The sequence below is a fragment of the Triticum dicoccoides genome, chromosome 2B, assembly GCF_002162155.2.
Source record: "Triticum dicoccoides isolate Atlit2015 ecotype Zavitan chromosome 2B, WEW_v2.0, whole genome shotgun sequence".
Lineage (NCBI taxonomy): Eukaryota > Viridiplantae > Streptophyta > Magnoliopsida > Poales > Poaceae > Triticum > Triticum dicoccoides.
In genome coordinates, this window is record NC_041383.1 from 507,254,187 (window position 1) to 507,279,802 (window position 25,616).

General features: G+C 50.7%; 1 protein-coding gene across 1 annotated transcript; it reads left to right on the forward strand.

Moving 5' to 3' along the window:
* Positions 1–23,100: 23,100 nt before the first annotated feature.
* LOC119367913 (protein FLOURY 1-like) lies at positions 23,101–24,120 on the forward strand. The gene has a single exon (XM_037633289.1). The coding sequence runs from the start codon at positions 23,268–23,270 to the stop codon at positions 23,745–23,747; it is 480 nt and encodes a 159-aa protein (XP_037489186.1). The 5' UTR covers positions 23,101–23,267; the 3' UTR covers positions 23,748–24,120.
* Positions 24,121–25,616: the final 1,496 nt, after the last annotated feature.

Here is a 25,616-nt window from a genome sequence, read left to right on the forward strand (position 1 = left end):
GGAGTTAAGAAAGAACCAACCGCAGCGGGGAGGGGGGCTCGCCGGAGAGGTACCCCACTATCTATCTTAAGGTTCAGGGTGGGGGTAGTGGTCACCAGCGGTGGTGGTACGGTGGCGTGGGGATCACCGGAGAAAAAGCTCGGCACGGGGGGCCTAGAGGGAAGGCCGGGGCGGCGGCGGACCGGCGGTAGGGAGTGGTTTCGGGGCGGGCGGGGCGGCGCACCGCCGGCCGCGAGCGGCGGGGGCGGCTGCTTGGCCAGTGGTGGCTGGTGGCTCAGGGGGGTGGAGGTTGACGATGAACCGCAGGCCCTTGATTTCGTATCCAACGGCTAGAAAATTGACTGACCAGAGATGAAAAAGTCAGTCGACTGACGTGTAGCCTCACCTCCAGTGTGTTCAGTTTCGACAGTAAAATTCAGTTTCAACGGCAAAATTCAGTTTTGACAGTTAAGTTTAGTTTCGACAGTTAAATTCAGTTTTGACAGTTAAGTTCAGGGATGAGCGGCTGATGTATTTTACATCTAGCACTTTATTGTTATGTATTTTACGTCATCTATTGGAGATGCTATTAGAATTCCACTCAGGTTCACATTGTCTCTGCTGTCCTGCTTCAGCCTCGGCGTCGTACAACTAACCGAAGCTGCTCCAACGACGAAACCCTCCATCACAGCGGAGCAGTACCACGGACTCCATCTCAAGATGCCTAAGATCTTCTTCCCCTCCTCCGATAGCCAAGTCAGTCGGATCATCCTCACCGACCAACCCAATCAGGCTGAGATCGACATGGCTTCGCCAAAGAGGTTGTACACTAGTTGCATCTCTTCTTTTACTCTACATGTTATATATATTGTCCACTGAGCACACGCGGTAACGTGAAATACGATTAGTTTCTCCAACTATATGACAAGCAGTGAGGTACTAGGCAACTTAGCTATCTGTGATGGACTCTCTTGGACGCCGTCATTGTTTATCTATGCGTGCTTGAGCTATGCATTTGTCGATGGGTCTAGGAGTTGAGCTAGTAGGGCAGTGGCCTGGGTCCAAAGTAGTAGAAGTAGCACAAAAACATTTTTTGATGTAGGCTTTTCCTTGCTCAAGCCTGCCTACTAGAATCGCCAGTGCTTGAAAGGAAAAGTGAAGGAAAAACATAGGAATTGGAAAGTTTCCTATGTTACTACTATTCATGCATTTGGTTCAAAGGAATGGAGCAAAGGAAAAATGTAGGATTTGTTCTTTAGTGTCTCCTTGAAAGAAAAATCGTAAGAATTTTAATATCCACTTGTCCTCCTTTTCAAATTCCTATTCATGAAGCACAAGACTAAGAGATAGTAGCATAATAGCACTGTAACCGTACATTTTCTTGTGGTTTGACTTAATCTCACCATGCTTCTTTGCATCCTGTGATCTTCCAATTCTTGTGAACCAAACACCCAGATTGGCAGAAAACCTATGTTTTTAAATTGTTTGTTTGGCACGTGCATTCCTATCCTATTACTGTGTATTTCCTATCCCTGCATTGTTAGAATCCTCCAATTCAAACGAGCCCTTACAGAATTACTTCTCTTACAGAAAGTTCTCAAAGAAAATGTTGCATGGTTTGTCCCGCTCCTGTTGCACCATCATCCACCCCATCTTAGCTGCTCCAACGACAAAAGGGTCCAGCACAGCAGGGATCCGGCCTCCATACTATCTTTCGCCGCCTTAGATCTTCTTCCCCGTCGCCGACAGCCATGAAAACTCCATTACCATCATCAACCGAGCAGATGACCTCAAGGACTACATGGGTCCGCAAGAGAGGTCGCACTCTTTCGTGTCTGCTTACGTTATGCATCGCTTAATATTACATGCTACTTTATCGTCATGTTCACCGATTAGACTCTGAGTCAGCTCCAAACTAATGGTCAAACTTGAGTTTTTAAATGGTTGTGGGGTACATATCAGGGCCGTAATTAATAGTATCTATCTACTATCTGGTTAATCTCTGGTGTCTACTAAGAGTTTCATGTTGGGTGGGAAACAAACAGTAAAGAAGCCAATATCTGTATTTTTTAACTGGAGCCATTATCTACCTGCTATCACTGGTTTTGGGTCTATCCACAGGTTTCTACCATCACTCTGGATTTCTGCATGCACTCCTTACAAATCTCACTATGTTTTATTCCTATGCATGTCAGTTATTGTACACAATGGAACTGAACATTGTCGGATTTAGGGTTCCGGCAGACCCTTAAGGTTCGAACTCTGGGGTGCGCACGGAGATCACTCCCCCTATCGGCTCACGTCTCATCGCCTCGCAAAGGATCTAGGCTACACAAAGAACAACACAAGGGACACAAGGTTTATACTGGTTCAGGCCACCATGGTGGTGTAATACCCTACTCCAGTGTGTGTGGTGTGTGGATTGCCTCAGGGGCTGATGAACAATACAAGGGAAGAACAGCCTCGTGAGGGATGTTCTTGTAGTGGTGTTGTCCCTTCGGTGGGATGATTCCAGCTTGCCTCTATGCTATGGTGGCTAGCCCTATTTATAGAGCAAGTCCCTGGTCCTCTTCCCAAATATTGAGCGGGAAGGGCGCCAACAATTGGCCATTTTGAAGGGGAACATCTAGTACACTTATCCTGACTAAAGTTGGTCCTCGCTTGCCAAAGGCTCTGACGATGACGCCTTCCTGGGCTCCACGATGACCTCCATCCTGCCGTTCTGCTGGTCTTGGTCTTGTTGCACCGAAGTGGTAACCTTTGCCTGATGCCTTGGCCTGTGCTTGCTCCCTTTACACCAAAGGGGAAACAAGGACATTGCCCAGGTCGGCGCCCACCTGGCGCCCGCCTGGCTTCGGTCGTCATGGATTGCATCACGGGCACCTTGTTAGATACCCCGCCTTTATCTCTCTGCCTCCTCGGGAGCCAGCCTGACGAGGCTGCGCCTGAGGAAGCTTCCTGTCGTCCGTCCTGCGAGGCTTGGCCCCTCGCGAGGGTCTTGAGCTCGAGTCGATGAAGATGGGCCGCACTGGGCCCCCTACTTGAGCCATGCCGCAGGCCACAGGCAGGCAAGTCTGGGTACACCCGTTCCCTGAACGCCGACATTAGCCCCCGGGCCCAAGGCGCACCCGGACTTGGCTTAGCAGAGAAGCGAAGGGGTAAGTGTGAAGCGCTGTGGGCCCCAACAGCCAGCGACCTTGGGTGCTGCGTGGCGGTTGATTGGACGTGGGTGTCCCCGCTTCCCTACGACGCCTCGGCAACTGCGTGTGTAGACAAAAGAGCGGCCCTAGGCCTGGCTTACCTTCTTTGCCTTCACCAGTCATTTGTCCCAGATCCCCTTTCTCGCTCTCCTCCTTCCTGCTTCCGAAATCCTCCAGATCTGCTTCAATCCCGCACCCTCGGCAAGCCATGGCGCCTCGTCAGACTCCGGCCGAGGCCTGGTACTCACCCGCTCTGGATCCTCCAAACGTGTCGGAGAAGAACCTCATCCTCACACGCCAGATGATGGCAACGTGGGGCAACGAGGGGGGGGGGGCGTGCTCAAGGTCGGCTCCGACCTGCCTGAAGACAAGGGGAGCACCTTCTACCCGCTCTTTGTGAGCGCCATCATCGCCGGGCTGGTGTCTCCCTTCTCCGAATTCTTTCTTGCTATTCTTCACCAATACAACTTGCAAGCTCTGAACCTTCACCCCAACTCCGTTCTCCTTCTAGCGATTTTTACCTATTATTGTGAGGCTCACGTTGGGATAAAGCCCTCGGTGGCCTTGCTGCGCCATTAATTTTACCTTCGGGTTTCTCGCGGCCCCATCTCCGCGTGCGCGAGCTTTGTCGCATACTCCAGCTCCAATGCCATCTCGAAGTCCGGGAAGAGGATCAAAGGCTTCCGGAGCAACTAGGTCATGGTGAATGTTGGGCGCATCCACCCTCGGCTGGTGCTGCCCACGGGGCAGCCTAAGGCCGTTGACGCTTGATCCCTCGTGGAGCTCGTTGATCCCTGCGCGAAGCTGGTGCTGAAGAGAATGGACGCGGACCTGAGGCCAGGCAACCTGGTGGCTGTGAAGCTGACCGGGGCGACGCTCCTGAGGGAGTTCCTGGAGCACCGGGTGGCTCCGCTTCGGGAACACTCGCTCCCACTGTGGAGGCTCGGGGAAGCCGATGCCTCCCTCCGCCTAAGCTCCGTAGCCCTGGCCGATGAAGATCTGGCCTCGGTCCTTCATTCCTTGGTCGGTGGAGACGTGGTGAGACGGGAGGGTGCTCCTGTACCCCTGTTCCTTCGTGGTGACTGGGAGCATGTGGTGAACTCCGTGCCCACCTTCAACGGGGAGGGGGTAGTGCCTGCGGAAGTTCCTGAGGATCTGGCGGCTCTAGCGACGGTGAACGTGTCCTCCGACAACTCCAGCAGGAGTGAGGAGGAGGAAGAGGAGGAGGAAGAAGAGCCTGACTCTGAGGCAACCAACGGAGAGTCGGGGAAGTCCCTCCCTCAGCGCAGGTCCCGCGCCCTCCGCCTCATGCCGGATGATGACGAGGGCGGCGATGAGTAAGGCGGGGAGCACTCGCCCCCGGTCCTGAGGAAGGACAGGACGGGGCTGGTTCCCCACGGGTCTGCTCCAGCTCCAAGGCGGCCTGAAGCCAGCTTCAACTCCTCCGACGTGCCCCCTGCTTCCGGGTCTCCTGAGGCTGACCCCAGTAGTCGGCTCTCAGGCTTCAAGTTCGGCCGGAGGTTGCTTGAGTCCGTGAACGATGACCAGTAAGTGCTTGGTTTTTGTTTTGCTTCCTGCTTCTGTTGCTGAGGCTTGACGTCCATATTCCTTGGCTAGGCCGGTGCCTGCAGCAAAAAGGCTGAAGAGGGCCCCCGAGGCTTCGCCTGGGGCAACGCTTCCACCTGCGGGAGAAGGAGGTGGTAAGGCTCGAGCCTCCCCTACCCGGTCATCCTCGCGAGGCCAGGTGGGGCGTGCTGGTGTGGGCTCAGCCCCCATGGCCCAGGCAACTCCCGAGGCGTCCATGCCCAATGCCACTGCTGCAACCGCCGGGGCTCAAAAGGTCCCGACGCTTGACGTTGTGATCACGCTGTCGTCTTCTCCTCCTACTCCGCCAACCACCGTTTCCCCGACTCCTTCCACTGTTTTGGATCGTGCTACTGCTGAGCTGGACCGGCTGCGAGAAGATCAGAGTTGGCCTCTGGCTGGGTCCGGTCTGATGCCTCCATTTGAGCGGCACTGGTTCAGGCCGTGACGGCCTGCGATGAGGAGAAGCAGGCCATCCTCCAAGCCAAGGACGCTCGTGACGCCGCCTTGGGTGAGGTTGCGGATGTTCGGGGCCGCTGCAAGGCGCTGAAGAGCGAGTTGCAAGGCCTGCGTGACGAGCTCTCCAAGGAGGTCCGTGACCGCCAGGAGAAGGAGAAGGATATGAGGACTCGAGAAGCTGCTGTCAAGGACCGGGACGCCGAGCTTGATGCACGTCGCCGTCGGTTGGAGACGCTGGAACAGGCGTTGGAGGCGGAGAGGATCAAGCTGGACGGCAAGGCGAGGGTCCTGGGTGAGGACCGTGTGGCCTTCACGCAGCTGGAGGAAAGGGCTCGCGCCTCGTTAAAGACACTTTATGACGGCGGCCTGGAAAAGCCGCTAGCTGGCGCCGAGGATGGCCCCGCCAAGTTGCTTCCCTTCCTGGTCCACGCACTTGAAGATGTTGCTAACGGCCTTGGCCCCACGGCCGAGGCCGAGGTGCGTGTCCTTTCTTCTGCACCACTGGCACGTATCCTCACTCACGTCTATCTTCGCGACCCCAATGTCAATCTTGACAGCCTGCTGGAGCCTGTGAGCGGCGAGCTTGCCGCTGCCGCTGCTGAGGTAGTGAAGGGTCGAGCGGAAGCCCTGCTGGCAAAGTTCCGCGCCTTCAGCACCAAGCCAAGGCGAGATGTTGCCAACCCTTGGGCTTCGGGAGGTGGAGCCGCCCAGCGCAACTCCACCACCAGCGATGGCACCACCGGAAAGTGACCCCTTCGCGGCTCCTGTCCTGCTTTATTTCCTGCAACATGCATCATGCCTCGTGGAGGCGTTTAAACTTGTGTTTGGCGTTGTGAAAACAACCTATGGACTGTAATATTTGCTTTTGAATTCCTTGAGATTTGCACTTTTCCTTCCTACTTGCATGTGTTCTACGTCGGCAGGGCCCGGCCCCGCGCATACCTCAGCCGCCGTTAGCCCCGACCGGAAACCAGGATGGGACCAAGGAGTGAGAGGCTATGTGACCAGTTAGGCTCCTGAGTCACGATGCTCAGGAGTCCCCCTTGACGTGCGAACAGCAAATAGGGAGGGGAGGCATAGGAGTGGATCTTCCGTTCTGCGTCGGCAGGGCCCGGCCCCGTGCATACCTCAACCGCCATTAGCCCCGACCGGAGACCAGGACGGGACCAAGGAGTGAGGGGCTACGTGACCAGTTAGGCTCATGAGTCACAATGCTCAGGAGTCCCCCTTGACGTTCAAACGGCCTTCGTACCTTGGCTCCGCTCGGGGAGGGGCGCGCAATAAACCAGGCCCGAGGGGCCTGGCTGGGTGGTGTGCGCCCGGGCGTGGCCCGGGCGTAGCCCCCGTGCCCAGCCCCCTCGCGCGGCACTCCCGAGGGGAGGCGTTACGATAGGGCCGGACACTGAGCTCTGGGATCCCTGAGGTTGATGCGACCGTGGGCCACCCTCAGTTGTTTATCACCAGCGCGGAGCATAGCGCTTCCGTATGTGTACGGGCATAGCCGCTCCTCGATAGTGTTGTCAGCCAGCATGGAGCATGGTGCTTCCACTGGTACGTGGGAGGGGGCTCCCCTCCGGGAGGAGCCCCCGAGGCGTGTACAGCCCCGCCCTGACACATGGCTGGCATGGTAGGGCTTGACGATGTGTATCTAGGCACCCGTGAGCCAGCGGAGGACTCACAGGGCCCTACCTCAAGGCGGGTTGCACCTGGCTCTGGGCCTTTGTTTGTAATGTGCTCCTGCAAATTTGGTTAGATACCGACGCTCTACGTCCTCAGGTCCCGGCACTCGAGCGAGCTCAGCTGTCGCTGGTATGCCAGGTCGCGATGTCGTGGACAAGGCCAGGAAGTGAGGGCTGGAGAGCCAGTAAGAGTCCATGAGTCATGATGCTCAGGTACCCCCCCTTTTAATGTGCAAGCGGTCGGCATGAGGGAAGAAAGGGCGCCATCATAGGCATCAAGCAAAAATCATGGCGGGTCAAATGTACGACCTGAATAGATGTGAGAAAGATATAGGCCACTGGGTCAGGCCCGAGTGGCTTGGGGATAATGCAGCCCGAGGGGCGCCCCCAACAAAGTAACCTAAAGGTGTAAACAAAAGGGATACATGCTGCAGGGACGGACCCACGCGGCCTGGGAATGATGCAGCCCTGGGGGCGCTCCCAGCTAAAAATGAAACTCGAAGGATGTCACCTGATGATGTTGGAGATGAAGGGATGCTGAAGTAGCCGATGACGCGTGCTGCGGAATCCGTCCCTCACGAGCCCCCAGGCCCAGGAGCCTCGGGAGGCTCCGGAGGCACAGGTGGCTCCTCGAGGACCGTCTCCATCTCCGCTAGGACTGCGGAATGCCTGGCCTCTTGAGCCTCCAGAATACTCCTCATAAGACGTTGACGCGCGACCGCCGTGTTCAGCAGGCCAAAGGGCATGCGAACAAAGCTGTGGGGTGGACCCTCACAACGCCCCACGTGCGAAGGCCAGAGGCGCTCTTGAGATGCGGCTCGGTTGAGCCCTGGTACATCGATGCAGATGCGCAGCCCACCATCCTCGCCTGGATGTGGAGCTACGGCGGGTAAGCGGCTGCTGCCACTCATGACTCTTGACTCCTGCAGCTCTTGAATGCTTCTTGCGATGAACTCCCGAGGGCTTGGCCCTCCTTGCCTTGTTCCTTCCTGAGAGAAACGCGCTTTGAAGCACGCCTCCGAGTGGTGCCCGAGCGCCTCCCTCATGATCTTGGAAAAGTAGATGGCCCTCCAGGAGAGAGCCCCCAAGCCTTGCCCGAGGAGGGCGCCGGGAGCGCCTTCCTATGCGACAGAAGGAGGCGCCCCTTGAACAGGCGCGGATCCTGACACAACGCCATTGGAAGGGCCTGCCTCCCGAGGGTTCGGACCAGGTGATGCCTTCTTCTTCTTAGGGACTGCCTCGGGAAGTCTTCCACCCCTGTGCTCTGGGTCTTCGATTGCCGCGGCTTGAAAAGCATGCTCAAGGGAACACACTGCATCCCTCTCCTCGCAAGGCACCGTGATGACTCCACCACTTCCTGGCATCTTGAGGACATTGTAGCTGTGATGAGTCACTGCCATGAACTTGGCCAGAGCTGGGTACCCGAGGATGGCATTGTATGGCAGGCGAATGTGGGCGACGTCGAAGTCAATGATCTCGGTGCGGTAGTTGTCGCGCTGCCCAATGGTGACAGGAAGGCGGACTTGCTCTACTGAAACGGTGGAACCATCATTGACCCTTGAGAAAGGCTTGGTTGGCTGAAGCCGATTGTATGGCACTTGGAGATTGTTGAATTCTCGACGGACGGGACGTTGAGTCCTGCTCCACCATCGATGAAGGTCCTGGTGACTTGCACATTGCTGATGATCGGGGAGCAAAGCATCGGGAGGACGCCGGCCGTGGCTGCGCACTTGAGCTGATCCACTGAGCTAAACATGATAGCGCGCGCTGACCATCTGAGAGGGCGCGTGGCCTCAAGCCTGGGGAGGACTGCATTCACCTCGCGAGCAAAGTGCTTGAAGATGCATTGAGAGGATGGGGCCTGAGCGCCGCCCAAGATGCAAGCGATTGCGCGTGGCTCCTGGAAGCCCCCAGCCCCTTTGTCCTTATGATGGTCTTCATTCCTCCTTGGCTGAGGCGGCAGAGGAGGGAGGCCTGTGTTGCCTTGAGGGCGATCCTCATGAGGCTGATCCCTCCAGCCTCCCTCGCGAGGCTGCCCTGCCAGCGGTCCTCGCGAGGTCGGTCACGCCACCCTTGGCGAGGGCCATGGTCTTCCCATCGTCCTCCACCTCTTCCTCCTCCTCGTCCATAGCCCCGGTCGTTGCACTCGGGGCGTCGGCCGGCACGCACATCTCGCACGGCCTTGAGCTCTTGGCATTCGTTGGTGTTGTGAGTGTGGAGATCGTGGTACACGCAGTACCGGCTGCCCTTGGATGACTCAGGCTAGTCTCTGCCTTGCTTGGTGTCTGGCTCTGCTGCAAGCACAACAGCCCCCTTGTGCTTCACATCCTTGACCTTGAGCTTCTTCTCTTCTGGATCGGCAGCCGGAAGCTCGAGGAGGGAGAGGCGCCCTTCCCCAGCCCTGGCGCACTTGGTCGCCAAGTTGAACAGTTCCAGGGATGTGCACAGGTCTTCATGGATTGCCAGCTCCTCTTTCATCTAGATGTCACGCACGCTGTCAGAGAAGGATGAGATAATGGCCTCTTCAGTCACCCTGGGGATCTTGAGGCGAGCGTTCTTTAAGCGCTGGATGTACTTTTGCAAGGTCTCTCCCGGCTGTTGCTTCATGCGATGGAGGTCGCTCATGGCCGGGGCCGGTCGCGAGTGTCCTGGAAGTTGGCGATGAAGCGAGTGCGCATCTCGTCCCGGGAGGAAATTGTGCCAGGAGCCAGGTTTAGGAACCAGGTGCGGGCACCGTCCTTGAGCGTGATGGGAAACCAGTTCGCCATGACCTTCTCGTCCCCGTTGGCGGCTTCGATGCCCAGCTCGTAGAGCTGGAGGAACTCCGTAGGGTCAGCCGTGCCGTCGTAGCGCAGGGGCAGATCCGGCTTGAACTTGCCCGGCCAGGTCACGCTGCGCAGCTCGGCGGTGAAGGCACGATAGCCGGCAGTGGCTACTGGAGGCCTTTGGTGGTGAAGGGCTTGATCTTGGAGGTCTCCACGCGCCGCCACCAGGAGCAGCGCGTGGTCTTGGCACGCTGGAGCAGGAACGCGATTGTGACGTGCCGGTGCAGGGAGCACGCGGGCAGCTTCTTAAGGACGAGGGATCTCTTGGCAGCTCTTCTCTTGTTGCGCAGGCGCTGGATGGAGCGGGTCCCGTCCAGGGGTCGCGCACCTTGGGGCCGGGGCGCCTTCTTGAGGGGGAGGCGGCTGAGGAGCCTCTGGAGCTGTGTTGCCCGCGCAGGGTGTAGGGCGGTGCAGCAAGAGGGATGGTGCAGGGGAGCCCCCTGCGGCGCTGACGAGCTCAGTGATGCGGGCAAGCCACTCATTGTAGAGGTCGTCGACGGGACAGTAGTGCAGGAGATCTCGTGCCAGGAGCAGCGCGGCGTGCGCGTCCGCGGGGGCGCGACGGGCATGCCATGACGAGCCTGCTGGAGTCAGCGACGGGTGGCGGTGCGGCCTTCTCGCCGCACCGAAGGATGCAAGGATGAGGCCTGCTGCTCGTTCCGCGCCGGGCCGGTGGTGGCATTGATGGCAGGCGACGAGGAACGACGGGGGCATCCGCGACGGGCGCCGTCTGGGCGACGCGGGTGGCGAGAGCAGCCCGGCGCTCGGCGCGGGCCCAACAAGCATCAGACATGGATGCGACGGACGGCGAAACATAGACGACGGAAGGCGTGATTCCGGTGCACCCCTACCTGGTGCGCCAAATGTTGGATTTAGGGTTCCAGCAGACCCTTAAGGTTCGAACTCTAGGGTGCGCACGGAGATCACTCCCACTATCGGCTCACGTCTCGTCGCCTCGCAAAGGATCTAGGCTACACGAAGAACAACACAAGGGACGCAAGGTTTATACTAGTTCAGGCCACCATGGTGGTGTAATACCCTACTCCAGTGTGTGTGGTGTGTGGATTGCCTCAGGGGCTGATGAACAATACAAGGGAAGAACAGTCTCGTGAGGGATGTTCTTGTGGTGGTGTTGTCCCTTCGGTGATGTGATTCCAGCTTTCCTCTATGCTATGGGGGATAGCCCTATTTATAGAGCAAGGCCCTGGTCCTCTTCCCAAATATTGAGCGGGAAGGGCGCCAACAATTGGCCATTGTGAAGGGGAACATCTAGTACACTTATCCTGACTAAAGTTGGTCCTTGGCTGCCAAAGGCTCTGACGATGACGCCTTCCTGGGCTCCAGATGACCTCCATCCTGCTGTTCTGCTGGTCTTGGTCTTGTTGCACCGAAGTAGTAACCTTTGCCTGATGCCTTGGCCTGTGCTTGCTCCCTTTGCACCAAAGGGGAAACAAGGACATTGCCCAGGCCCGTGCCCGCCTGGATTCGGTCATCATGGCTTGCATCACGGGCACCTTGTGAGGTACCCCGCCTTGATCTCTCCGCCTCCTCGCGAGCCAGCCTGACGAAGTTGCGCCTGCGGAAGCTTCATGTCGTCTGCCCCGCGAGGCTTGGCCCCTCGCGAGGGTCTTGGGCTCGAGTCGATGAAGATGGGCCGCACTGGGGCCCCTACTTGAGCCACACCGCAGGCAGGCAAGTCTGGGTACCCCCGTTCCCAGAACGCCGACAAACATGTAGAGCAAAAGAGACGAGCCTTGCATGGCAATAAAACATCACGCAGACGTCACTCCATGGTAGGCGCAAATACAGCCCCCTCCACCCAATTTGGATTGTAATCGAGAGGAAGATATGTGTTCTGAGGGGGATTCAGAAGGAGAAGACTACTCCTATTTACTCCCTGAGGTCTTCGCTCTAACTTGGCATGCCGATGTTGGCTATATCACACATATGGTGCCTTGCATTGCTTACTTTATACATCAAATATGTCATCTGCTTAGTTTAGACATGCTTTGAGTGAATGCCATCTGTTTAGTTTATTCATCGTTTATGTGAATTATGCAACGCCATCTTGTTTAGCTAGGCATCATATATGTGAATTTTGCAATGCCATCCTGCTTAGCCAGTCCTCTTATATGTGAATTATATCAAGCGATCCTTTTTTTGTTACGTACTACATTTGTCAACAATGTTAGTACATTCAACTACACTTCGTGTGCATCAGCCATTTGACATGGTGATGGAAAATTCTGGAGTGAAAACAAGGTCTTCAGAGCAGACTATGCTATCTCACGAAGCGCATATCTCGCTGGTTACGAATAGCTCCTCGGAGGAGGATTCAGAGACAGATGACCGGTCCTATTTCCCCCCTCCCCCGAGGTGTATGCTCTAACTTGGCAGGGTTATGTTGCTCATATCGTGCATATGGTGTCTTGCATTGCTATGTCATTTGATTAGTTTAGACATGATTTGTGTGAGCGCCTCCTGTTTAGTGTCTAATTACTATATATGTGAATTATGCATTGCCATCTTGTTGCAAGACATTATATATGTGAATTATGCAATGCTATCTTGTTGCAAAGGCATTATATATGTGAATTATGCAATGCAATGTTGTTTAGCCAATCATCATGTATGTGAATTATATCATGTTATCATTTTTTGTATTACTTGTTCCATTTGTCGACAATGTTTGTATATTCAACTACTCTTCCTGTGCATCAGCCATTTGAAGCGGTGATGGAAGTATCTGGAGTGAAAACAAGGTATTCAGAGCAGGCAGTGCTACCTGCTGAAGCAGACATCTTGTTGGTTACAGAGAGCTCCTCAGAGGAGGATTCAGAGACTGATGACCAATCCTATTTCCCCCCTGAGGTCTGTGCTCAAACTTGGCAGGGTTATATTACCCATGGCATGCATGTTGTCTTGCATTGCTTAGTTTTTACATCATATATGGATTGCCATCTGCTTACTTGCTTCCTATATAAATCATATATTTGAATTATATCATGCCATCATGATTACATACACATCATCTATCTGAATTATGGCATGGCAACCCATTTAATAAAGACATTATATTGTTATATCATCTCATCCTGTTTAGTGTTTACAGTCATCATATTTTGAGTTATGTCATTCTATCCGTGAATTATATCATGCTATCATGTTTCCAAAGGCGGCATGTATGTGAATTATGGCATGCCAACCTGTTTAATAAACACATTATATGGTTATATCATGTCATCCTGTTTACATAGTCATCATATTTTGAACTATGTCTTTCCATCTTTTTTAGTTAGCCATCATAATGTGAAATTTTTTCATGCTATCCTGTTTAGTTAGCCATCATATATGTGAAATTGTGTCATGCTATCCTGCTTGGTTAGACAACATAAATGTGAATTATTTCATGCCCTCTTTTATTCCCCACTATCCATTGCACCTGTCTATCATACAATGTCTATACTTTCAATTACTTTTCTTGTTTATCAGCCATTTGAATTGGAGAGGGTGATGGCAGTATCTAAGTGAGTAACAACACAGTCTTTAGAAAAGATAGTGCTACCAGTTGATGCAGATAGAACCACAGTTGTACTTGCCCAAGAACCAGCCCCGCCACACATAACCCAGACTCTCGCAGATTGTACCCCTACCCAGTTGGACAAAGAACCAGCTACACCCTTCTAACCCCAACTCCAGCAGATAGTAACCCAGTTCCAGTTGAGACATCACCGTCTCCACCACTAAGCACCCAAACACGAGCAGTTGGTAAGGGAACTACAGTGCCCAAAGCACGAGGACCACCACTCCGAATCCCAACTCAACGCTTAAAGGAGAAGAAGATTTGTTCTCCGGTCAGGTTCTGTAGCTATGGTTCATACTCCTTTGCTCTTGCATCACTGTATTTACTAATACCAATTATTTTCAAATTTGAAGGATGGAATTGAAACTCCAATGGCGCAACAGGTATGTTTTAAACCTGTTTCTTTAACTAGTTTTCTATTGTAACTTGCTCTATGTTGATTTCATTTTCAATTGAATAAACAGTTATGTTCTCTTGTCATGCACATTACAAGTGTTGTTATTGCTCTATAGTTTCCCACACTTATATTCTGTCTATTCTGCTTTTTCTTGAACAAATATTATTTGAACTGTGTCTCTATCTTGATTTGGCAACAAAAACTAGAATGATATAGACCATAAAGTGACCATGGTACATAGATATATGTTTGTTTCATGCTGTTATCCTGTCCACTTTACTACTGAACTGATTTACCAAAATGAGTTTCAAATACAACATGGTAAACCTGTGATGTGTCTGCTTGTTTCTCTTTTAGAATGTAGACAAAATATTGGAGAACAGTACCCCATTATGCAATGGTAAAGGAAGTAATGCAGATAAGGTTCAAGATAGTGAGACATCCCTGTTGATCTCCAAGAAAGCTGATAAAAACTATCTTGACGACAGTGAGAGAACCCAAAAGTCCTGTCTTGATGTAGTGTTCGAGTTACTGGCCACTACTGTTGGCACAAGCTCTTCAAACTCGCTGCCTGAATCAGTTCATCTTCTTGAGTCTCAACTTCAAGTTGAAAGATATCAATCAGATGTGCTGCGACAGGAAGCTGAAGGACCGAGGAAGTCCCTGCAGAATTCAGATGCATACTTTCTGGTGCACCAACAAGCGCTGGAGGATTTAAGCGCCAAACAAGAGAAAGTTAATAAGCTTGCTAAGCATCTTGCCAGCATTATGGGTACCCAGGATATTGTTTCTTGAGATCTTCTGAAGTGGTTTCAGTTCTAGACTTGTTTTGATGCGGCGTTTATTTGCATTGGTCGCCAACTTTGACAACCAGTGTATATGATATGCTGCTTTGTTCCCTATATTTGCACTGGTGGCGAACTTTGATGTCCAATGGTTGTAATATGTGTAATAGCCATGATAGCCTAGCATAAGTTGCTTGCTTATTTATTTCCTTATTGTCTTGTTTATTTGTTTGCTTGTAGTGAGTGCAGTTCTTTTTCTGCGGTTTGCTAGTGGCTGCAATAACCTATTTTTTTAAAACTAGGCCACAATAACCATGAGCTAAATATTTACTGTAGTGACATTAGGCCTCCTACGGGCCGTAGAAACAATGGGCCTTCTGCGGGCCATAGAAACAATGGGCCTTCTACGGGCCGTAGACACAATGGGCCATCTACGGGTTGTATCATCAATGGGCCTTCTATGGGTCGTATGATCGATTGGCCAAACATGGGCCAATAACAGACCGCATTATGGTCGTAAACGAGCTAGAGTTGGAATCGTCCGTTCATGGGCCGACCATAACGGGTCGTTGTTAATCGGCCATATTTGATGACACTATGAAAATGGCCCAACGTATTAACGAGCCACAAATGGGCTGACTATAACCATAGGCTGAATTTGGCCCACAAGCAGAAAATTACAGTAACTGGTCGTAAGTAACCGGATGCTGGAAATGAGCCCAATAATAAATGGGCCCTGAGAAGGCCGAAAGATAACATGGCTTGGAAACGGCCCAATGGAATAATGGGTCATTAATGGGTATAAAGTGGTACACTGTTCATACGGGCTAGTTTCACCACGGGCCATTAATGGGCCAAGAGTTACAAAGGTCCTCATATGGGCCGAAAGACATCATGGGCCATACATGAGCCAGAAGTTAAAATGGGCTGGAATCATATTGGACTTCCCAGATGACGCTACTGGGCCTAATTTGGATAGGTCGTAATGGGCCCTGGGTTAGCGGATGTAAATGGGCTATATGCGAACATGCCGTTAACAGGCTTTCCGTGGGCCGGGCCGCCACCTTTTGAACAAGTCAAACGGGCCGGCCTTTTCACATGAATGGGCCTTTGTTGGGCCGTGCCACGTGTCGACGTATCATAGGCGCCTTCGGTCCAATGAGTGGATGACATCTGTCCCAACAGTGAGCCGACACATGTTTCCTCTAGCCAATGATGATTTTACACGTGGAAAATCCCCATTGGTCGGGGCTGTTAATGGGTTATCGGATCCAAAACCGGACCCGATAGCTTAACGGAGAGCCGTTATGGTGGTTGTCATGTGTCGGTCGCCCTTGACGAAAGCACTTCTATGATGTGTGATTTATCGTCATGGAAGTGGACACTTCCGTGATGATAATCTTGGTAATGTCACGGAACACTTCTACAACAGCATAGGTATGACTATCTTGATTCTGTCATAAAATCATCATGGATATACATGCATGACAGAAAACGTGACCTACTATGACAAACACGTATCATCACGGAAGTGTATTTTTTTGTAGTGCATATAAGGTTTTATTCATGTAAATATAATAACAACTATTCTCTATCTTAAATGAATAACCGTATTGCAATAAACATGATCTAATCATATTCATGCTCAACGCAAACACCAAATAACATTTATTTAGGTTCAACACTAATCCTGAAGGTAGAGGGAGTGTGTGATGGTGATCGTATCAACCTTGGAATCACTTCCAACACACACCGTCACCTCGCACTTAACTAGTCTCTGTTTATTCTACAACTCCTGTTTTGAGTTACTAATCTTAGCAACTGAACCAGTATCGAATACCTATGTGCTTCTACGAACACTAGTAAGGTACACATCAATAACATGTATATCAAATATACTTTTCACTTTGCCATCCTTCTTATCCGCCAAGTATTTGGGGCAGTTCCGCTTCTAGTGACCATTTCCTTTGTAGTAGAAGCACTTAGTTTCAGGCTTAGGTCCAGTTTTGGGCTTCTTCACGGGAGTGGCAACTTGCTTGCCATTCTTCCTGAATTTCACTTTCTTTCCCTTGCCCTTTTCTTGAAACTAGTGGTCTTGTTTAACCATCCACACTTGATGCTCTTTCTCGATTTCTACCTTCGCCGATTTTAGCATCGCAAAGAGCTCAGGAATCATTTTCGTCATACCTTTCATATTATGGTTCATCACAAAGTTCAAGTAGCTTGGTGATATTGACTAGAGAACTTTGTCAATCACTATATTATTTGGAAGATTAACTCCCACTTGATTCAAGCAATTGTAGTACCCAGACATTCTGAGCACATGCTCACTGGCTGAGCTATTCTCCTCCATCTTGTAGGAAAAGTACTTGTTAGAGGTCTCATAACTCTCAACACGGGCATAGGTCTGAAATACCAATTTCAGCTCTTGGAACGTCTCATATGCTCCATGGCATTCAAAACGTTTTTGAAGTCCCGGTTCTAAGCCATAAAGCATGGCGCACATAACTATCAAGTAGTCATCACATCGAGCTTGGCAAACGTTCATAACGTCTGCATCATCTCCTAAAACAGGTCTGTCACCTAGCGGTGCATCAAGGATATAATTCTTCTGTGCAGCAATGAGGATAATCCTCAGACCATGGACCTAGTACACATTATTGCTACCATCATCTTTCAACTTAGTTTTCTCTAGGAACGTATCAAAAATATAGGGGAGCTATATCATGAGCTATTGATCTACAATATAGATATGCACAACTATTAAGACTAAGTTCATGATAAATTAAGTTCAATTAATCAAATTACTAATGAACTTCCACTTAAATAAACATCCCTCGAGTTATCTAAGTGATATGTGATCCCAATCAACTAACCCATGTCTGATCATCACGTGAGATGGGGTAGTCATCAATGATGAACATCTCTATGTTGATCATATCTACTATATGACTCACGTTCAACCTTTCGGTCTCAAGTGTTTCGAGACCATGTCTGTACATGCTAGGCTCGTCAAGTTTAACCCAAGTATTCTGCATGTGCAAAACTGTCTTACACCCGTTGTATGTGAACGTAGAGTCTATCACACCCGATCATCATGAGGTGCTTCGAAACAACGAACTTTGGCAACAGTGCATACTCGAGGAGAACACTTTTATCTTAAAATTTACTGAAGGGATCATCTTATAATGCTACCGCCGTTCTAAGCAAAATAAGATGCATAAAGGATAAACATCACATGCAATCAAAATATGTGACATGATATGGCCATCATCATCTTGTGCTTTTGATATCCATCTCCAAAGCATTGTCATGATCTCCATCGTCATCGGCTCGACACCTTGATCTCCATTATTGCTTCGGGGTCGTCTCACCAACTATTGCTTCTACAACTATTGCTAACGCATAGCAATAAAGTAAAGCAATTACATGGTTGTCGATATTACAAAACATGACCATCTCATACATCAACATATATCACATCACGTCTTGACCATATCACATCACAACATGCCCTACAAAAACAATTTAGACGTCCTCTACTTTGTTGTTGCAAGTTTTACATGGCTGCTACGGGCTTCTAGCAAGAACCGTTCTTAACTACGCAAAAACCACAACGGTGATTCACCAAGTTTGCTGTTTTAACCTTCTTCATGGACCGGCAGTAGTCAAATTCGATTCAACTAAAGTAGGAGAGATAAACACCCGCCAGCAACCTTTATGCAAAATTAGTTGCATGTTTGTCGGTGGAACCGGTCTCATGTGCATGGACATGTAAGGTTGGTCTGGGCCGATTCATCCCACAATACAGCCGAATCAAAATAAGACATTGGTGGTAAGCAGTATGGCTATCACTACCCACAACCTTTGTGTTCTACTCGTGCATATCATCTACGCATAGACCTGGCTCGGATGCCACTGTTGGGAAACATTGCATGGAAAACAAAAAAATTCTATGCACACGCAAGATCTATCCATGGAGATGCATAACAACGAGAGGGGAGAGTGTGTCTACGTACCCTCGTGGACCATAAGCGGAAGCATTTAATAATGTAGTTGATGTAGTTGAACTTCTTTGCACTCCAACAAATCAAGTACCGAACGTTATGACACCTCCGCGTTCAACACACGTTAAGCTCGGTGACGTCCCCCGCCTACTTGATCCAACAAGATGGCGGGGTAGTAGATGAGTTCCGGCAACAAGGCGGCATGGTGACATCGATGGTGAAGCTATCTCCGCAGGGCTTCGCCTAAGCACTACGAAAATATGACCGGGGGTGTAAACGGTGGAGGGGGGCACTGCACACGGCTAAGCAATTGTTTTGGTAGAGCATATTTATGATCACCCAATTACGTTGTGACGTTTTATAGCACACAAGGTATTCCTCCAGTATCCGGGAGTTGCATAATCTCATAGTCGAAGGAATATGTATTTGGCATGAAGAAAGAAATATCAATAAACTAAACAATCAATATGCTAAGCTAACAGATGGGTCTTGTTCATCACATCATTCTCCTAATGATGTGATCCCATTATCAAAAGAAAACACATGTCTATGGTTAGGAAACCATAACCATGCATGATCAATGAGCTAGTCCAGTAGAGGCTTACTAGGGACACGGTATTTTTTTATGTATTCACACATGTATTTCAGTTTCCGATCAATACAATTCTAGCATGAATAATAAACCTTTATCATGAATAAGGAAATATAAAATAAGAACTTTATTATTGCCTCTAGGGCATATTTCCTTCACGTCGGCACTTTCTTCCGAGGACCGGGCTCTTGGGCCTCCAGTTGTATTGCCTCTTCGGGGGCTCCATAGAAAATGATGAGAGTCCTGACCAGACTGGCTCCATGAGGGGGGCGTCATCTATATAAAACCATTCAGCCGGCCAGACATCGGTATCCTCCCAAGGTGAGTCAGGAGGGTATTCCATCCCCTCGATCCGTCAGACCTCGGCTGCCCCGACCTCGTATAACTTCTCGGTGGGAGAACATGGCATTACGTAGAAGTATCTCTGCCACAACTTGAAGTGTGTCATGCATTCTGGGTGCATCCCGCAGAGGGCAACATACACTGCATTATGAAGGATAGCATTGGGGTGAGGTGATGGAGCCGCAGCCCGTAAAACTCTTGCAGACCCCAAAGGAAGGGGTGAATAGGGAATCGTAATCCACACAGCAGAAAAGAGACGAAACATAGCCCCCCCTCCGCCGCCCTCTCGAGGGGACGTGTGATTCTCTGCATATACTTGACCATTCATGGATGTCAATCCCTGCACGGGTCACGGTCTGATTTGAATCCGGCAGATAATCTTGCTTGGCTAAACGCTCTAGATGAAGGCGTGAGACTGCACAACCACCCCAATCGCCTCTAACAAGGTCGTGTGGATGCCTGGATGAACATGCATCGCTCGCCATGGAAACTCTAGAGGATGGACTCGTGAGGACGAAACACCATCGTGATTGGTCTAGAAAGGAAGGGTTGAACTGGTGCGGTAAATGGCCACGACTAAACTATGAATATAAAAGGGAAGAGACCGACGCATCGACGTCTCGCCATAAAGCGACTCGCTTCCCCGTAAAGGCACGGTTACTAAGGTTAGGGACTAGAGCCACGTGCGGTGAGTCCGGTCCCACATGGCAAGACTTTTGATATTAAGAAGACTCCTTAAAGGGGAACTTGCATGTCGAGCCGAAGACTCCGGATCCGAAGAGATGACTTCGACATTGAAGACCTACTCAGGGGCTAGTGACAGTGTCCTGGATTGGAGGGTACTAACCCAGTCGGCCCACTCTCCTCGGGATGGTCCGGCGAGCCCTCCTTCATGGTCAAGGTGGAGTCCAGAGGTCGCATGCGGGAGATGTGATCAAGGATGCCTCCCTTGAAGACTTGACGTATACCCCAAGATTTTTGCCGCTGCCTAGTTCTTAACCACCGACCTTGTAACCCTAGATACCCCCCCTCGTGTGTATAGAAGCCATAGGGTTTAGCCCGTAGGGGAGATCAATGCAAAATCATTCACCTAGCCCTAGAGTTAGACCACACATTACAATCTCGAGGTAGATCAACTCTGTACTTGATGCATCTCCATTGAAATAAACAAGAGTAGGACATAGGGTTTTACCTCCATCAAGAGGTCCCGAACCTGGGTAAACATCGTCGACTTCATTCCTGTTACCCTCAATCCGAGATCCATAGCTCGGGACCCCCTACCCCCAAGGTCTGCCGGTTTTGACACCGACAATCGAGGTTTGTCGACTCCTTGTATTCATGATCATGAACAAATCATCAACATCATTGATCCATGAAGATGAATGAGCGTCATGCAGACTATTCCATCATGCATTCATGATCAATAAAGCATAAATTCAGCAACATCGCTTCGTTTCATGAATCAAACAACAACAAAACACAAATTCAACAACATATACCAGCTCAACACTTGACAAGCATAGTAACTCTGAATGTTCAACACATGAAAACCATAGTTTGACACATGACAACAGTTCAACACTCAATAGTTCAACACATCAAAGGAAGAACATCACTAATCATTCATGCCACTTGCATTCAAATAGTTGGTCATCTTGTATGTGCGCTTCATGGACCTCTTTGTTGGAGGCCTAGCAGTAGCAGCTGCTGATGAACCTGGTTGCCACTCCGACCTCCTCAGCTGCTTAATGCTCAATTGGAGACCAGGGTATCTACATGGAAGCATCTCAATCTTCCAGGGTAGAGCGCTCTTCACAAGCTCCTCGTCCGTCTCCTCAGATCTGATTAGAATCGCCGAGGACTTAGCGTAGTTGACCATGAGGCCGGAAGTAGTCCCAAACATCCACAGAAGCTCTTTAACGAGATGCAGGTCAGATCAGGTGGGCTTGATGAATAGCACCACGTCATCCGCATATAGGGACAACTGCTGCATAGGATTACAGCCATTCATAACACTCAACAGACGATCATCATGAGCCTTGATCACCAGCGTCGTAAGAACGTCCATGGCAATGAAAAAAAGCAAGGGGGAAACGGGATCCCCTCGCCGAAGCCCTTTGGCGTGCATAAACTTATCGCCAGCACAACCATTTACCACCACTGGCGAGCTAGCAGAAGTCAGCAGGATAGGGATCCAAGATACCCACCTCTCCGAGAATCCTTTAGCTCGCAAGACCTCAAAAAGGAAGGGCCAAGATAGCGAGTCGAACGCTTTCGATATATCCAACTTAAGAAGCACTCATTTGGCCTTCCTTTGGTGTAGTTTGTGCGCCAATTGTCTGACAAGAAGGAAGTTATCATGCAGGTTTCTTCCTTTGATGAAGGCGGACTGGTTTATGTGCACCAACTCTCCCATGCGGGGTCTAAGCCTAGATGCCAGAAGCTTAAAGGTGAGCTTAGGCATGTTGTGAACAAGGCTGATCGGCCTAAAATCGAAGGTAGTCGATGCCTCTGGGGTTTTGGGAATAAGGGCGATCAAAGCTTGGTTCGGCCTTCCAAAGCCCCTACCATTACCAATGAACAACTTGTGCACCGCCGCAATCACGTCTCGCTTGACAATCTCACATGCCTTTTGAAAAGACAACCCAATAAATCCATGCGGTCCGGGTGCACGACCCGTAGGCATGTCTCTAATAACTGCCCAAATTTCCTCCTCGTGAAATATGAGAGCTTGCTCTGATAGGTCAAGTTGGCCCATGTCCAATGATTGCAGACCAGTGGTAAAATCACGGGCTCCATCCTTCCCAAGAAGCTCTTTATAAGCCTGGTGAAATGCCTCTTTCTTCCCCTTTTGATCCGTAATAATTTCTTCATTCACAGAGATAGATGGAATGTAGTTCTTCATCCGCCGTCCATTAGCTACCAGATGAGACAACTTCGAGTTAGCATCTCCCTCATGGAGCCAAGTTATCCGAGATCTTTGTCTAGATATAGTTCTCTTCAACGAGGCAAGCCCCAGCACCAATTGCTTGAGCGCACGCCTAAGCCATCGCTCATCCTCTGTCAGCATTCTACTTCCTCTGTCCCAAAATATAAGAACGTTTTTGCCACTATGCTTGTGTAAAAAACGTTCTTACATTTTGGGACGTAGGGAGTAGTATCCTGGGCGCAGTCAAATTGTAAGATAACGATATTAGCGATTGCAATTTGCAGCTTGATGCTTCCCACAATTCTCTGGCCCCAAATGGCAAGCGCTTTCGCCGTATTTCTAAGCAAAATGTCCAGCCTCAGAAAGGGATCCGAAATGGCTTCGTCACATACCCAAGCCTCTTGCACCACATCCATAAACACGTCCATCTTCACCACATCCATGCCTGTTCATTTTTGGCGGCCCCCACACGTTCCGCAACCCACGAACCGACAATGTGGACCCACACAAATCATCCGAAGAAATCGAAAGTACTATGCAGCCGATACTCATTGGCCGATTCATGGACGATGCCTCATCCAGCGGTTCTGCTGCATTTTGTCCCATGCATGTGTGGTTAGATCAGTAGGATCGTGCACAAATCGGCTGACCACTGTCGTGTGTGTAGCAACGCTGCGAAGAAATCTCGCTTCCTCGACTGAACCAGAACCCGATCCTCAAAGAAAAAAAAAGACTGAACCAGAATCCTACTGCCACGGCGCTGGCCGCCCAGCTCCTGGCCATCTCCCAGACTCTTCATCATCTCCACAAATCCCCACGCCGATCGATCTCCAAGATTTGCCCTGGCACCGAGCGATTCCAACTTTCCAATCAAAATTCCACTCGCCTGCCCCCAGTTCCGCTGTCATGGGTGGCTGGAACCGCACCTCCAGTGCCGGTGGTCTACTGAAGCCGCTCGCCGGCGTCCCTTTCGCCTCCATGCCCGGCGCCGGCGCCGCCTATTTCCTCGTCGGCTCCGCGCTCGGGGTCTTCGCGATGCTGCACGCTTCCGAGTATGAGGTCGGCCGCGAGTGGGCCTCCGCCGCGCGCTTGGCCGCCCTGTACCGCTCCGTGGGCGCGCACCACGTGCTTGTCGTAATGTCCCTGCTCTACCTGGCCGCCAAAGTCTGGCGCCTCAGCAAGCGCTGCGACGTGGTGGAGGGGCTCGTGGGGAGCCCAGGCCCCACGGTGCAAGCGGTGCGCGTCAGAGGCGTCGTCTGCACCGTGTGTGGGAGTGGGACGAAGGCACGGGCTATGAGGAACGGTAGCTCGGGCCACACCGTGGAGCACGCCCGCTCTGGCAGCTGCTCCGACGTTTCGAGGTCGCTGGCTTCTGAGCTGGAGTAGGAGGCCGACACGGACGACGAGGACATCGCTAGCAAGGTGACCGGCGCGGAAGAGAGCAATGTGGAGCGGCTCAGGCGGCGGCTCGTGCGGGAGAGGAGGCTGAAGGAGGCCGCGCTAGAGGAGCTGGAGAAGGAGAGGCGCGCGGCGGCCTCCGCCGCTGACGAGGCCATGGCCAAGATCGCGTGCCTGCGAAACGAGAAGGCGCTGGTGGAGCGCGAGGCGAAGCAGTTCCGGGAGATGGCCCAACAGAAGCAGATGTACGACCGGCAGGTGATCGAGTCTCTTCAGTGGATGATCAATAAGTTTGGCATGCAATCTTAGGCATTTCAACTATAGTAGCAGAGCAGGGTATAATAGGTGAATCATAATTTTTATCAGTTTCAGCATTTTTAATTTATTTAGCTTTAGCAATTTGTTGATTATAAAAAAAAACTTTAGTAATTTGTACATCAAGAAATTCACATAGTGACACAGTATTATCAAGCAAAGTAATAACGCCATCATAAGTGTCATTCATAGCAGAGGCGGAGGACGAAAAAAATTTAAGATGTGGCGAAGTCTTAAGCAAAGATTATTTTTATGCAAACCAAAAGAGTCAATACACACTAACATTGCACACCACAAACTAATAACTAAATACAATGAAAATGTCGACATGTTTCAATTGAAAAAACAACCTAAAATATACCGATAATGAAGGTTTCAATGCCGTCTAGAAGATCCAGGCAATGCCGTCTAGAAGATCCAGGCAATGGCAGATCCCTATGCTCCTGCAATTCACAATTTCACACCATTAAATTATCACTACATTGCATTGCTTCCAAGATGCCAAAAAATGTTCTCCAAAAATAATTTATAAGTCAAAAAATATACATGCATCTAATCTGAATAATTACAGCCCATACAGTACCAAAAATGATTTCCATTTGCAATAGAAGAGATAAATCATTGGAATTGAAACTACTGATTGCTGCAGATTACAAGGTATCAAAAAATGCTACGAAATTCAGAAAATATACCTCTCCCGTTTCGCCCCTTCCCCTTACTCTCCATCTTCTGCAGGCCAAGACGAGAAGGACGTGAAGCTGGGCAGCTGGCTGCCGCCGCGCTGTGCTGCCGCACCGTCCGCTAGGCCCGTCCGCAGATGCCGGTTGTCGCCTGCCCGCGTCCCTGTCTCGGCAGAGCCCAGCCACGCCTCACGCTTGCCTGATGAGTGCTCGACGCCACAGCCGCCGACCCGCCGCCCCGTCGTCCGCCACTCCGCCTACTCTTGGCCGCCGCCGCCGCCGTCATGCTAGGGTTCGCTGCTTGCTGCGTGCGTATGCCGGTCTGCGGGAGTGGCTGCGTCGCTGTTTGCCTGGCTCGAACCGCTCGATGTGTCGTTCATGTGTGATGTGTCGCTAGAAGGCCCAAATAATGGGCTGGCTAAGGCTTCCTGGCCCAATAAAATGAATGGCCTCTCTCTCTGTAATATCTTTACTTAGCGATTCCCAGCGATTCCCAGCGATTAGTGAACGAAGTGTATATGTATAAAATAATTTGGACCAAATCAAGGTGTGGCGGCTGCCACACCTTGCCCACCGGGGTCCTCCGCCACTGATTCATAGTAGAATCAATGTCACCAATAACTTGCGACATACTCCCTCCGTTTCTAAATATCTGTCTTTCTAGATATTTCAAATGGACTAACACATACAGACGTATATAGACATATTTTAGAGTGTAGATTTACTCATTTTGCTCCGTATGTAGTCACTTGTTAAAATATCTAGAAAAACTAATATTTAGAAAAGAAAGGAGTATTAGATTGAATAATATGAGGCGGTATCACAAGACCACTCAAAGCAGATAGTGAATCAAGTGCGGAGT

Bases quoted from the DNA above. Each gene is read 5' to 3' on its own strand.
- LOC119367913 (XM_037633289.1), top strand. From the start codon at position 23,268: ATGGGTGGCTGGAACCGCACCTCCAGTGCCGGTGGTCTACTGAAGCCG.